This window comes from Brassica napus, chromosome A3 (genome assembly GCF_020379485.1).
Source record: "Brassica napus cultivar Da-Ae chromosome A3, Da-Ae, whole genome shotgun sequence".
NCBI lineage: Eukaryota > Viridiplantae > Streptophyta > Magnoliopsida > Brassicales > Brassicaceae > Brassica > Brassica napus.
The window spans coordinates 3,113,333-3,127,002 of record NC_063436.1 but is presented as its reverse complement, the minus strand read 5'-3'; the positions used below and the strand labels follow the sequence as shown (position 1 = coordinate 3,127,002).

The window sequence follows — 13,670 nt, the reverse complement described above, 5'->3', positions numbered from 1 at the left end:
GGTATTAGGGATATTTTACCCTTTAATGAATGTCATTTTTGTGACTTTCTCCTTCTAGTGCTATTTTTGAGACATAAACTTCAAAAGGTGCTATTATTGACAATTGCCCTTATCATTAACTAGTCGATTTTAAATATAAACTAAACATTGCATATGACTCTAATTAACAACTAAAACAATTCTACAACAGATTTTAATATTAGTTTTTCAATTTCTCAGATCAGACTTTTCTTTTCGGTGTATGTATAATGTAACAATTTTGATTAACGTAACAATTATTATTGGAATGGTTACAGTAATTCTCATGGATGGTTAATGTAAGATAGCTTGAACCAGATTCATGAGCGGCTTGAGTCGCTCCTTTTGACCTTCATCTCCCACAAAGACCCTTTGGCCCTCTCTGTACCATTCTTTGTTCTATCTCTTAAATGTGTAAAGCAGTTCATCTATATATGTCTCCAGGACATTATCCAATGTGTATATCAAAAATCAACCAAAGTCGAGAGCTAGATCGATACCTTCAGGAGATCATTGAGTATTTTGATCAGAGTCTTGCTTCTTCAAGAGACAGAAACTTCACGCAACAGCAGCTCCTCAAGAACCACCACCGCCCCTTTGTCAAGCTCACCAGCAAATTTCCTCAAGAAAAGCTCCCAACATTCTCTATCAACTTTCCCGCTCATAACAGCCATGGACACAATCTTAATCGCGTCCTCTTCTTTCCCCGACTCCTGCAACCCTTCGAACAGTATCAAGAACGTCGTTTTATTAGGAAAACAACCGTTCTCCAGCATCTCTTCAAGAACCCTGATACCTTCCTTAACATTCCCCTTCTTGCACAACCCTTCGATCAGAACGTTATACGTGAAAGCATTCGGCTTACACTTCCTCTCGACCATGTCGTCCCATAACCTCCCCGCCTCCGTCAGCTCCCCCTTCTCGCACATCCCCGAGATCAACGTGTTGTACGTCAAGAGACTCGGGATCGAGCCTTTCTCAAACTCGTCGAACAGCTTCCTCGCTTCCGCAACTCTCCCTTCCTTGCAAAGCCAATGGATCAAAGTGCTGAGAAGCGCGTTATCAGGCATACAGTTCTTCTTCAACATCTTCCTCCACAGACTACACGCCTCATCCACCTTACAGTCCTCACACAGCGCGTCGATAACTCTACAACAAAGAGAAGAATCCGGCATGAAACTCCTCTCAAGCATTTCATCGAACATGTTACGCGCCTCTCCGGCTTTCCTCTCCTTACACAAAGCCCTGATCATAACACCATAGGTCACTTCATTAGCCTCAATCCCATTCCTTTCCATATCATCCATCACCTTAGCCGCCTCATCGAATCTCCCCAACTTACAGTAACCATCCATTAAAACAGTATAAGTAGTCGCATCCGGATCCCACCCGCGATCCAACATCTCTCCCAAAACCTTCTCCCCCGCTTCCATATCCCCTCTCGCAACATACCCACCTAAAATCGTCGTGTAAGTCACCAAGTTCGGCACCAGACCCATCTCAGGAATTTCGTCGAGCACCTTGTAGGCACTCTCCACATCGTTCTTCTTGCAAAGAGCTTTCACGAGGAGGTTACAAGTGAAGATGTTCGGAGTGATTCCAAAAGACTCCTTGCTGTTCTTAAACATGGAGTGTACCAAATCGAATCTCCTGTTCTGTATCAAAACGTTCAAGAGCGTGTTTAAGGATCGAACCGAGCGTCTCACGTTGTAATCAGGGATCCGGAGGAAGATTCTTAGAGAGGATTCGAACCGGCCCGCGAGGCCGTAGTTCCGGAGCAAGTCGATGAAGAGATTCTCGCCGCATCTGATCGGCGGGTGCGAGTTGCGAAGCTCTGCCATTAGAGACTCTATTGGATCGAAAGCGCGGGCGCGGGAGAGCTTGAAGAGGATGGAGTGGTAGGTGTCGTAGTTGTGGGTGAATCCGGGGTGTGATTTGCCGGCGTAGAGGAAGATCTGGAGAGCGAGGTCGATGTTCTGCTGTTGGGTGATCATCGAGACTAGACGCTTCGGGAATAGACGCTTCGGCCACGGTTTGATCGGGGGCTTATTGTCTGTGAAGTATTGCTGGAGAGGAGCGGCGGCGGCGGAGAAGAGGCGGGGATGAAGGAGTTGATGGAAGCGCGTGGGTTTCACGTGGGGAAATAACATCGTTGCCGTTTTGGAGCGGCGAGTTGACGAGGATGTTTTTCATTAGGACAAAGGCGACGGTATGTTATTAAAGTTGCCGGTGAATCTTGAATAACCGGATATTTATTTCGTCTTAAACCGGTTTGACTATTCCCGGTATGATTTAAAAGTAAGAAAAATCCTCAAGACCCTGTGAAGTAGCAGCAGGGGATGGTTAAGCAGGTTATAACTCCTGCTTTAATTATGATCTCCATGATCTTGTAATTAGTTTGGTTCTATGTAACTCTCTACTGTTCCCTTAAGTAATAATCTAACAATAATGTATGCATAAATGTTGGAAACTGGAAAGGTTTGAAATGAAGAATGTTTATGCATCATATCTAAGTTTATAATGAAGTTGTTTAGCTATTATTGATTGAGGTCAACGATGTATTTTCATTGCACAAGCTTGATGACTTTAAAGGTGCATTGTGCTTTGTTTTTCAATGGATTGCTAACAATTCATAACTTCATTTTAGTTGGTCACCAAATCCAACCTCGCCTAGTATTATAATTTTAATCTAATAGTCTAATGTATTTGGATTATACATACATTGCAACATTATTATTTTTTTGCTAAGCAATTTTAACATAATTTAGCATTTTATCATTTGAATGCAGTCGTTGTAACAAACGTATTTGCCTCTAAAGTATATACAACTGAACATCAACTTCACCCTGCAAATTGTAATTGCAAGTATTTATTTATAACTTTTCACTACACTTTTTTTAAATTATAAATACGTTTCTCTGATACAATTTAATTTAATTTTTGGAACCTAAAAAAAAGATTGAAAAATAGCCGACAACAAGAAAACAGATTAAAAAAAGAGTTCAGAAGGATGGGGTAGTAATACGAACTACAGATCAGAGAACGACACGTGGAGAAATCTGGAAGCGAGTTATAATCTCACACATCTCTCACGCTCGCTCGCTGGAGTGAGACCTAAACCCGATCTGCACCACCAAGACGAAGAAGAATGGCGTCTTCTTCGTTCTCCGTCACGTCTCCAGCTGCTTCCGTCTATGCAGTCACCCAAACATCTTCACACTTGCCTCTCCCAACCACACGCTCTCGTCTCCCTCGCAGAGTTTCATTCCGTCTCTCCGCCAAGCTCCGCTTTCTCTCCAAGGTATTTACCCATTCCTTCTCTATTCGAAGCAATGCAGTTTCTATTTGCTCAAGACTTTGTCTAATCGTCGTCGTTTTGGTCTTGTCCTTGATGATTCTAGCTTGTAGTTAATTCTCGGGAAAAATGTTTTTGGATGATTCTGTAGTAAGCTATAGTTGATCTGTAAGGCCTTAAGCATTATATATATATATATATATATATCGAGAATATGAGTTACTGTTTCTCTTCTCTCAGCTTTATTCATGTCTTGTCTGAAGTCAAATGTGTTCAAAAGTACATGTACCTTTATTTATTTATGTCTGAAATAAGACTTTGTTCTGTTTTTTTTTGTATCTGAATATTGCAGCCTATTCGCAGTAGCTACCCTGTTGTGAAAGCCCAATCTAACAAGGTAAGCTTCTTGATTACTCATCTCTTTGAAATTATGTCTCGAGAATTTTTTTTTTTTTTTTTTTTAATTTCTGACTGCGTTTAAAGGTTGGTAGCGGTGCATCATCAAATGCTTCAGCTCCTGAAAAGACTGAAGGAAAGGATGAAAACTCATCGAAAGACCCTTCTTCTTCGACTGATTTAGCTACAGAAGAGTCTATCTCTGAGTTCCTTACCCAAGTAACAACTCTCGTCAAGTAAGTACATTTCCCCTGTTCTATGGACCATGGTTTAAGCTTGTTAGCCAGGATCATTATATAACTGTGATTTGAATACTATACCTCCATCATGCAGGCTTGTGGATTCGAGAGACATTGTGGAGTTGCAGTTGAAACAACTCGACTGTGAACTTGTCATTCGAAAAAAGGAAGCTTTGCCACAACCCGAGTCCCCTGCGCAATATGTTATGATGCAGCAACCAAACCAATCATCTTATGTGCAATCAGTGGCTCCTCCTTCTGCACCTGCTGCATCACCAGCACCTTCTACTCCTGCCTCTTCACCTACACCATCTCCACCTACTCCAGCTAAATCATCGCTTCCTACTGTTAAAAGCCCCATGGCTGGCACATTCTACCGTAGTCCAGGACCTGGCGAACCACCCTTTATTAAGGTTAGGCCCATAACTGTACAGAGACTTTAGGAACGTATTCTTTAGTTAATAAACTGGCCCTTATTTGCAAAACAGTAAATTTGTTATCTGAAGTTAGGACCTAAGATTTTCGTTGAAGTTAATATGTTTTCACTTGTCCAAGGAAACCCCATGTATATGTTATGTTCTCTTACTACATACGAAAGTAGAAGAATGAAAACGATATAAAAATCTAGTAGGATTTTCCAACTAAATTGGTTTGTCATGGCAAAATTTTCGATCTTTTTGCATATTTCATTGTCAGGATTCTTACTCATGGGTTTCTTGCTTCTTTAGGTTGGAGACAAAGTGCAGAAGGGGCAAGTTCTATGCATCGTTGAAGCTATGAAGTTAATGAATGAAATAGAGGTGAGTTCCTAAAATCTTCTGAATTATATCTCTAGTATTTACCTTAACTACTTCAAATCATCTCTTACCAAATTGTTTTCTACTTACAGCTTATTAATCTTGCTTTCGCTTTTCAGTCCCACTTAGCCATCTTATTTTTCTCTTTGTTACCATACCCCCTTTATATGATTGCCCTCTAGATAACTTAACGTTACAATATCCAAACTTTGTGATTCACTTGTCAGTAATATTCAGAGATGAACGAATATTTATGGTTAGCGTGTAACAGTCTTCAAAATCCCACCGCTTCACCTTTGGGGTTTGAAAAACCTGAGGATATTTATTTCTTTACCCAACTCTGAAACTTGAATTTTTTCTCTTCAGTCTGACCAAACGGGAACCGTAGTGGATATCGTTGCAGAAGATGGCAAGCCTGTTAGCCTCGACACTGTAAGTTTCCTCATTTCTCTATCATTACTAAACAGAAACACACTTTCTTTAACTCTCAAGGTTACTTAGAATCAATATCTGCTGTATATGAAAGAAATCTCTACTGATATCATTGTTAATTGTTTTACAGCCTCTGTTTGTGGTTCAACCGTAGAATCGGCACCATGAGAAGTGGAGAAAAGAGGCTACTTGTGTCCTGAGACTACTTCTTGAGACTCTTGTGTCCTTTTCGTTGTTACCGTTAAAAGTCTGTTAGTTTTTTCTTTTGGTTCGATGAGGGAGGTGGTTAAAGAAGATGAGAGCTCTGTTTTATTGACACACGAATCTTTGGTTCTGTTTTTTTGCAATTTTCTATATCAAATTTTTTTATCACCCTCTCGTGTCGGCTAAGTATTTATTTGGGCTGGACCCGGCCCATTATAACTTAAGAGCCCAACCTATGTAATTAATACGGAAACTGAAATAACGAAGAACTGAGAAAGTCTCTCTCGAAGAATTTAATAAAGTCACTTCTTTGAAGAAACGGATTCGCTTTTGCTTCTCTCAATGGGTACTATTCGTGGAGATCTGTTCTTCATCATCATCATCTGCTCAACTCTCTTCCTCGAGATCTCCTCCCTACCGGATCCGTCCTTCTACGATTACCTCCGCGAGAGCGGCCTCCCCGCGGGGATAGTCCCCAAGGGAGTCACCAACTTCTCGATCGACGTCAAAACGGGGCGTTTCACCGTCGCTCTCCCCGTCCCCTGCGACGCCAAATTCGAGAACCAGTTCCACTTCGACTACAACATCTCCGGCGTCCTCTCCGACGGCCGGATCGGGAACTTGTCCGGCGTCACGCAGAAGGAGCTCTTCCTGTGGTTCGCTGTCAGAGGAATACACGTGGATCCCGTGAGCTCGGGGCTGATCCACTTCGATGTCGGCGTCGCTGATAAGCAGCTTTCTTTGTCGTTGTTCGAGTCGCCTCGTGATTGCACGGCGGCTGAGTTTGAGCACCGTTCCGTTGATCTCTCGAAACCACGTGATGATGATCTAAAGGTAACGTTAGGGTTTTTGATTTTTTCCCCAAATTGGATCAATTAGTTTCATTAAATTGATTATAATGCGATTCAGATAGTTAGGGTTTTTGATTTTCCCCCAAATTGCATCATTTAGTTACATTAAAATTCATTATAAGAATCTTATAAAATGGCTATTGATTGGGTTTTGTTTCTTTGGAGATGATTTGAGACTTGTTGTTGTTGTTGTTAAGGTTTTAGGAATCAATGTTTGTTATTGTGTTTGTTCACTTTACTCTTTATGATGCAGAAGCAATCGTCTGGAGATAAACAATCGATCTTTGGACCACCGAGGAATCGCTGGACAGTATCATCTTAGTTTTTTTTTTTGTGGGAAAGAGGTGCAAGTTCCACTGGATACCTACTGATGATGTCTCTAGTATGGTGTGTCTTGTAAAGAGTTTGGCTTTTAGTTTTTTTCTTTTTTCTTCTTGTGGTATACTACTGTATCAGTTAGTATCTCAACAGTATAAGTTTCAATGACTGCTTAGAGGAATTTAGGAGGTATGAGTACGTTTTTGGTTTGTAAAATAGATTAGGGGTTTAAGACATATATATATACGTATATGCTACGTGTGTGGATTTTTTTTCAGACACATTGCTGTGTTCTGTTATCACTATTTTTGTTTCTTGGATTTGCATTTAGTAAGAAGGAAGTTTATGATATATGAAGTTTGTGGTGATTCAAAGTTGAGGTTGTCACTTGGTATCTGGTGGAAATTGACTGGAGAAACGAGATTTTGATTGTAGAACAGATTATGAATCAATGAATTATGACTTCATCTTAGCTCACTTATGGTTTACATCAAAATGAATATTCGTAGTGCAAAACTAAAGATAAGGGGTTATATATATCACTAGTTATCATATTTTTGGATGTTTCTCATTTGTTTCACTAAACTTGTTTATGAATTCGAAACTCGTTGTTGGTCCCTGTGTGTCTCTTCTAAGAGTTGGCTTTTTCTCGACTTCTCGTCTTTTCATTTCAAGCGTGGCTTTAGTGGGGCCTTAATATAAGCAATAATTCGCGAACATACAAATGAAGAAGACAACGATGCGTTTTACTTTTATGTTTAAGACTTTATGCGTCTTTCCTCCCAGACACGTTTGAAAATGTTTGTTAAAGCTTCAAAATCCATTAAAAAACCGTGAACATACAAATGAAGAAGACAATGATGCCGTTTTACTTTTATGTTTACGACTTTATGCGTCTCTCCTCCCTACACGTTTCAATTTCAATTGTTAATTAAACATTCAAAAATCCACACAAAAAACCGTGAACGGCAGGATTCGAACCTGCGCGGGCAAAGCCCACATGATTTCTAGTCATGCCCGATAACCACTCCGGCACGTCCACATCTTGTTGACAATTCATCTCTAATAAATATCTTTAGTTACTTTATATGGTCAAACTCTTTCTATTTGTCCCAGATACGGATCCAAAACTGAACGTGTCGAGCTATAGTAATAGTTTTATGCCAACTGGATATCATCAAAGACTGACAATAGAATAGATTTTATCAATGACTAATTCTACGTTAGTCAAACTATTTAAATTAATGTTCATTGGCTTTACTATCTATAACCTTATCTCTACTGTCGTCACCACGTTGTCCTAGATAATCACGAAACTCTATATTATTATTATTATTATATCTTATTCTATCAATAGTTATTCTCATTTATAAGAACAAGAAGAAACACAAAATACCATAAGAGAATGGAGGAAATGAAACCATGCACCGCGAACTCACCGCCGTTGACGCCGTTAGGCTTCTTGGAGAGAGCCGCCACCGTCTACGGTGACTGTACTTCCATCGTGTACGGTACCAACACCATGTACACGTGGCGAGAGACAAACCTCCGCTGCTTACGCGTCGCGTCGTCTCTGTCATCGCTCGGAATCGGCAGGTCCGACGTCGTCTCCGTCCTCTCTCCCAATACTCCGGCGATGTACGAGCTCCAGTTCGCCGTTCCGATGGCCGGAGCCATCCTCAACAACCTCAACACGCGTCTCGACGCTCGCACCGTCTCTGTTCTTCTCCGCCACTGCGGATCCAAGCTTCTCTTCGTCGACGTCTTCTCTAGCGAAATCGCCGTCGAGGCGGCGGCGATGATGTCTGATCCGCCTGTTCTCGTCTTCGTCGCCGATAAAGAAGAGGAAGGAGGTGCTGACGTGGCCGATCGTAGCAAGAGTTTCCGTTACACTTACGATGAGCTTGTGGAGAGAGGGGACCCGAGCTTTAAATGGATCCGACCCGAAAGCGAGTGGGACCCGGTTGTGCTCAATTATACATCCGGTACGACCTCGGCTCCTAAAGGAGTGGTACACTGCCACAGAGGAATATTCGTTATGTCGATCGATTCATTAATCGATTGGACCGTACCGAAAAATCCGGTTTACTTGTGGACCCTACCGATATTCCACGCTAACGGCTGGAGCTACCCGTGGGGGATCGCTGCCGTCGGAGGGACTAACGTGTGTCTACGTAAGTTCGACGCGCCGCTTATCTACCGTTTGATCAGTGATCACGGCGTCACGCATATGTGCGGAGCTCCGGTTGTGCTCAACATGTTGTCGGCGAGTCAAGACTCTCAGCCTCTTAAACATCCGGTTAACATCTTAACCGCCGGTGCTCCGCCTCCCGCCGCCGTTCTCCTCCGCGCTGAGTCAAAAGGTTTTAAGATCAGTCACGGTTACGGGTTAACCGAAACCGCCGGTTTAAACGTCTCATGCGCGTGGAAGCCGCAGTGGAACCGGTTACCGGCGAGCGAGAGGGCGAGGCTGAAGGCGAGGCAGGGGGTGAGGACCGTCGGGTTTACGGAGATCGACGTGGTGGATCCTGGAACGGGCCTTAGCGTTGAGAGAAACGGAGAAACTGTGGGAGAGATTGTGATGAGAGGGAGTTCGATCATGCTCGGTTACTTGAAAGATCCTGTCGGAACAGAGAAGGCTCTGAAGAACGGGTGGTTCTTCACAGGAGATGTTGGGGTGATTCATTCAGACGGGTACTTAGAGATTAAAGATAGGTCGAAAGATATAATCATAACGGGAGGAGAGAACGTGAGTAGCGTGGAGGTTGAGGCGGTTCTGTACACGAACCCGGCTGTGAATGAAGTGGCCGTGGTTGCGAGACCGGACGAGTTTTGGGGAGAGACGCCGTGTGCGTTTGTGAGTTTGAAACCTGGTTTGACTAGAAAACCGACAGAGGGAGAGTTGATAGAGTATTGTAGGAAGAAGATGCCAAGGTATATGGTGCCCAAGACGGTGTCGTTTAGGGATGAGTTGCCTAAGACTTCGACTGGTAAGGTTATGAAGTTTGTGCTTAGGGATATTGCGAAGAAGATGGGCTCGACGAGGTTGAGTCGTATGTAATATGAATTATGCATGTACTTTGTTATAAGAAAGTGTTTACAAGCGTGTTATCTTTGGCTATAAATGGAATAGTACGAATCTAACCTATACTAAAAGGGATATATGAGGAGTAGGGAGGCTGTCCACGTCCTCAATTAAAATCAGCCAATAAAGTGAGTTTATTTGTCCATGTCACACTCAGTTTGGGCTTTGGTTTTTTTTATCCGTAATGTGAAGTATTTGCCCATAAGCCTGATCCAAGAGAAGCCCTAAAATATGAGACGATGAATTCTTCTCCATTATTATTTGTGGGCTCCACGTTCTGTCTGGTTTATTTTGGTCGTAAAGGTTTGTGTTTGATCTGATTTGGGTTTTCCACATTTGGTTCCATAATTAAGTCAAAATTTGCGTTTTATGCTTGAATGGATTAGGGCTTCATCATTATCTTTCTTCTTCCCCATTCAACTTCGCCGTCTACACTTATCTTAATCTGCAAACCTAATGATTGCAAACGTAAAGGTTGACATCGCCATCTCCGTACCCAACATTTATTCCTCTCTTTACCACCTCTTCCGGTTCCCGATGTTGTCCCTGAATCCACCGCTCTGTTTCGGCCGGCGAGACGACAAAACGATCCATGGAGGATGCCCCTGACATATCATGGGGCTGCAATATAGATTCAGTCGAAAACGCCACTTCTCTTCAGAGATGGCTAACCAATTCAGGCCTCCCGCCGCAGAAAATGGTTGTCGACAGAGTCGACATCAGAGAGAGAGAGAGGTGGGAGTCTCGGAATGAAATATCAACGAACAAACACTTTCTTAAGTTAAATTCAAAGGTATTAGAGCCAAACTCAACAGAATGGTTTTGAAACCCGTGTAGAAACTTCTTATTGTTATGGTGTTTTGTTACAGGAATGTGCTCAGCTTACTTCTCAGTGCGCTCATCTACAAGACCGAACGATGGCTCTTGCCAAGGAGCTGGCATCACTTAAATTGTGAGATTACTTTTTGTTATTTGGTCTTTTGGCATTCTCTAACACTAAATTTTCAATCTTTCTGTGTCTATCTATTGTTTTTTTTATCCAGGGTTTCCGACATAAGCTTGGAGGAAGTTGATGTGCTGAAGCTTGCTTTTTTTGAGAATAACGCAAAAGACAAAAGATACAATAGACACACCGGGTTTGTTTCCTGTGAGATTGTGGTTTCGGCCTATATTGGTTTGTGGTTTCGGCCTATATTGGTTTGTGGTTTCCTCAAGTCTCTGTTCTATTCGTATGGTCTCAGCCCGTGCTTATTCAGGTTCTTTGGGAACTTGCGTTCGATTGTCGTCTGTGTGGAGCTGGTTTTTTGGTTCTGATAAGAAACACTTTCCCTCTTTTTAATTATTCTGCCTCAGTGTTGATTTCTTCCTTTTGGTGATTCAAAAGGTTGTCCAGTAGTGTGGAAAGGTTGTTTGTGTTTTTATGGTCTGTAATAATCATACTTCAAATTACGTTAATGCAATTCAATGATGAACAAAAAAAAAAACAATAGACACACCTGTCAAGTCCTTGGTTACTCGAAACAGGTAGGTACATAGCTTATGTTTTGTTACAGCTTCCCTTCTCTCATTTTATCATGTAGGTACTATTGATGAGGTCCCCATGACTACTACTGTGACCAAACTCCAGAAATTCATGCTTCTGAAGTTCAACCATCTTCAAGCTCTTGCAAACTTTCTTTGAACTCCCTGGTATTGTTTTAAATTTCCTTTTGCATATTAGAATATAACCACCATCGATTTATATTACCTATTGATTCATCCACTTTCAGATATAGTTGGCCAAATCCGTTCAAGACTCTAACATAAACAACTCTGTTCAAGGCTCTGACATAAACAACTCTGCTGCAACAACCCGATTATGCATGAAAGTTGGTGTCCCAATCATGCTGCCGCGCAACCTAAACCAAGAAGAAGGCTTGAGAAAGAGTTATCGAAGCAGAAGTGTGTGTGCTGATACCAAGAAACAAACTATCACCGACAGAAAACAAACATCTATTCACTCTAAGAAGCCGCCAGTTTCCAGTACATATATCCTGGGGATTTTAACATTACCAGGGTCACGTGACTAACGACATTGCCAACATCGTTTACAGAAAAGCCTTCAATGGCCTCCCACAATCACCGGTATGTTAACTGCCTTCTTTATTAAAAGTCATAGCATACACCATCGCCAATGTTCTTCTGTTGGACCTTAAATACGACTGCATACACCATCACTGCCTCACTTCTCTATCAACCAAATTAAATACGATAAAACGGTCTCCTTTACAAAACATACTTTTTCAGGTTTAGAAGAAGACTATGAGAGTTTCGCCAACATGGTTTCCTCTGTTTCTTTCTCTGTTCTGTCTGTATCTGTCCAAAGAATCATCAAATGGGATCCACTGAACTACAAGACACAGATTTCTTTAGCTCTTTTTCTGAGAACTTACACTCAACGTTCTTCACTCCAACCACAAGCTCGCTCTGATCTGACTCGGACACGGATTCACCAAAGCCATAAAACGAGGATGAAGATCGTAGAGTTGACTCGGTAGATGAGTAACTATATGAGCATCAGAAGGTACAAACTTTTTAAAACCCAACACGATTCGATTCTTTTCTCTTTTATTCAATCTCATATTCCTTATTAATTTTTCTTTTTTTTTTCTTTTTGATTCAGTCTTGTGGTGGAGACAACCTATTATGATTCCTTTTCAATCAAAAGAAGCTTTAATCGATGAGCAGATCCGATCTGTTCAGGCAAACGTGAGTTCATGTTTTTTTAGTTGATAATTATTTAGAAACTTTCTTTTTATTTGTCGGTTATAATACGATCGTTTATAAAATAAAAAGTTTGATTGTTCATTTTGTGTCTATAGTTCCAAAACTAGAAGGAGAAAGACGAGCAGCGAAATGATGATGCATTTAAACATAAAGCAAGGAGCTACCACAACCAACAGAGAGACCAAAGTCCGCTGTGAAGGCGGAGTTCGTTGACGGGTCATTCGAGAACCAGGTCAGGTGGAACTGAGTGTTCTTGCCAGGCAGGCATGGTACTGCTGGGGAGTCACGCAAAAAAGTAGTTTCATATTAATTTAGCATTGTTACTTCTTCTTTTTTAAGTCAATCAAGAACTCCATTATAAGTTTTTGTTTTGTTTTCTATTAACGAGATGTGGTTTTAAAGAAGGCTACATATTATATATAATGGACAACAGTTAAAAGAAAGAGATGAAATGACGTTGTCTATATACTTTGAGTTCGTACTTTGTTTTATAGAGGTTGACATATAGGAATCTTGCGTCAATATTAGACTTAGTAATTTCATAAAATTGTAAGTAAACAACACAAATTATCTCCTTAGTGTAACAAATAAACCACTGAAAACATAATTTAAAAAAAAAAAACATTACAGATTTTTAGCTTAAATGTTATCTTTAAATTTAGAGTGCTTAATTCTTTTTTCAAGTGGTTGACTATCTCTTGCTTAGATCTCAATGATTTAAGACCTAGATATAATAAGAATCTTTATCTTACGTTGTTATATTGTTTGACTAAGGGGGTGTTAGTGGGGATGAGATTTATAATGAGTCTTAGAATTTCTAAGTCTAGTGTTATTGGTTTATGGATTCTCATATTCTCATTAAAATCTATTGTTATTGGTTTGATGATTCTATAACTCTATACAAAATCATTTGTTATTCAAAAAGTTTAGATTTTAATGATTTTACAAATCTATTAAAGTAATTGTTATTGGGAGTTGAATTCTTATCATTTTAACTCACAAATTAAGATTTTGAGAATACTACATGTTTACCTTGAATTCTTAGAATCATTACATTACTTTATTTTCATAGATTTTCACAATATACAAAATTCTCTACATCTCTTTCCAAATTTAACAATTCTCTCAACTTTTAAAATCAACAAACTCTATAGAAATCTAAGTCCCACTAACACCCCCTAAATAGATTCCAAAGATTCCTTCCCACCATTAATCTCACTATCACTGCCTCTCTCTCTATCAACCAACCTAATCTGTATACGATAAATC

The 13,670-nt window shown here is 40.7% G+C and overlaps 4 protein-coding genes and 1 non-coding gene across 5 annotated transcripts; 3 read left to right on the top strand and 2 right to left on the bottom strand.

Moving 5' to 3' along the window:
- Window positions 1-179: 179 nt before the first annotated feature.
- On the bottom strand, window positions 180-2,284 carry LOC111197948 (pentatricopeptide repeat-containing protein At5g16420, mitochondrial). The gene is made up of 2 exons (XM_048770778.1): window positions 519-2,284; window positions 180-446 (listed from the first exon to the last, which is right to left on the bottom strand). Exon 1 carries the CDS (start codon window positions 2,166-2,168, stop codon window positions 561-563), a length of 1,608 nt encoding a protein of 535 aa, XP_048626735.1. The 5' UTR covers window positions 2,169-2,284; the 3' UTR covers window positions 180-446; window positions 519-560.
- Window positions 2,285-3,060: 776 nt separating this feature from the next.
- On the top strand, window positions 3,061-5,549 carry LOC111211003 (biotin carboxyl carrier protein of acetyl-CoA carboxylase 1, chloroplastic). The gene is made up of 7 exons (XM_022711833.2): window positions 3,061-3,319; window positions 3,666-3,710; window positions 3,797-3,945; window positions 4,043-4,361; window positions 4,677-4,748; window positions 5,112-5,177; window positions 5,308-5,549. The coding sequence occupies exons 1-7, from the start codon at window positions 3,167-3,169 to the stop codon at window positions 5,329-5,331; spliced, it is 828 nt and encodes a 275-aa protein (XP_022567554.1). The 5' UTR covers window positions 3,061-3,166; the 3' UTR covers window positions 5,332-5,549.
- Window positions 5,550-5,647: 98 nt separating this feature from the next.
- On the top strand, window positions 5,648-6,901 carry LOC111211005. The gene is made up of 2 exons (XM_022711838.2): window positions 5,648-6,215; window positions 6,486-6,901. The coding sequence occupies exons 1-2, from the start codon at window positions 5,724-5,726 to the stop codon at window positions 6,552-6,554; spliced, it is 561 nt and encodes a 186-aa protein (XP_022567559.1). The 5' UTR covers window positions 5,648-5,723; the 3' UTR covers window positions 6,555-6,901.
- Window positions 6,902-7,510: 609 nt separating this feature from the next.
- Window positions 7,511-7,592, bottom strand: TRNAS-AGA. Its single transcript has one exon. It is a non-coding gene; the product is annotated as a tRNA-Ser (tRNA).
- Window positions 7,593-7,863: 271 nt separating this feature from the next.
- Window positions 7,864-9,661, top strand: LOC111204320 (probable acyl-activating enzyme 5, peroxisomal). The gene has a single exon (XM_022698704.2). The coding sequence runs from the start codon at window positions 7,956-7,958 to the stop codon at window positions 9,609-9,611; it is 1,656 nt and encodes a 551-aa protein (XP_022554425.2). The 5' UTR covers window positions 7,864-7,955; the 3' UTR covers window positions 9,612-9,661.
- Window positions 9,662-13,670: the final 4,009 nt, after the last annotated feature.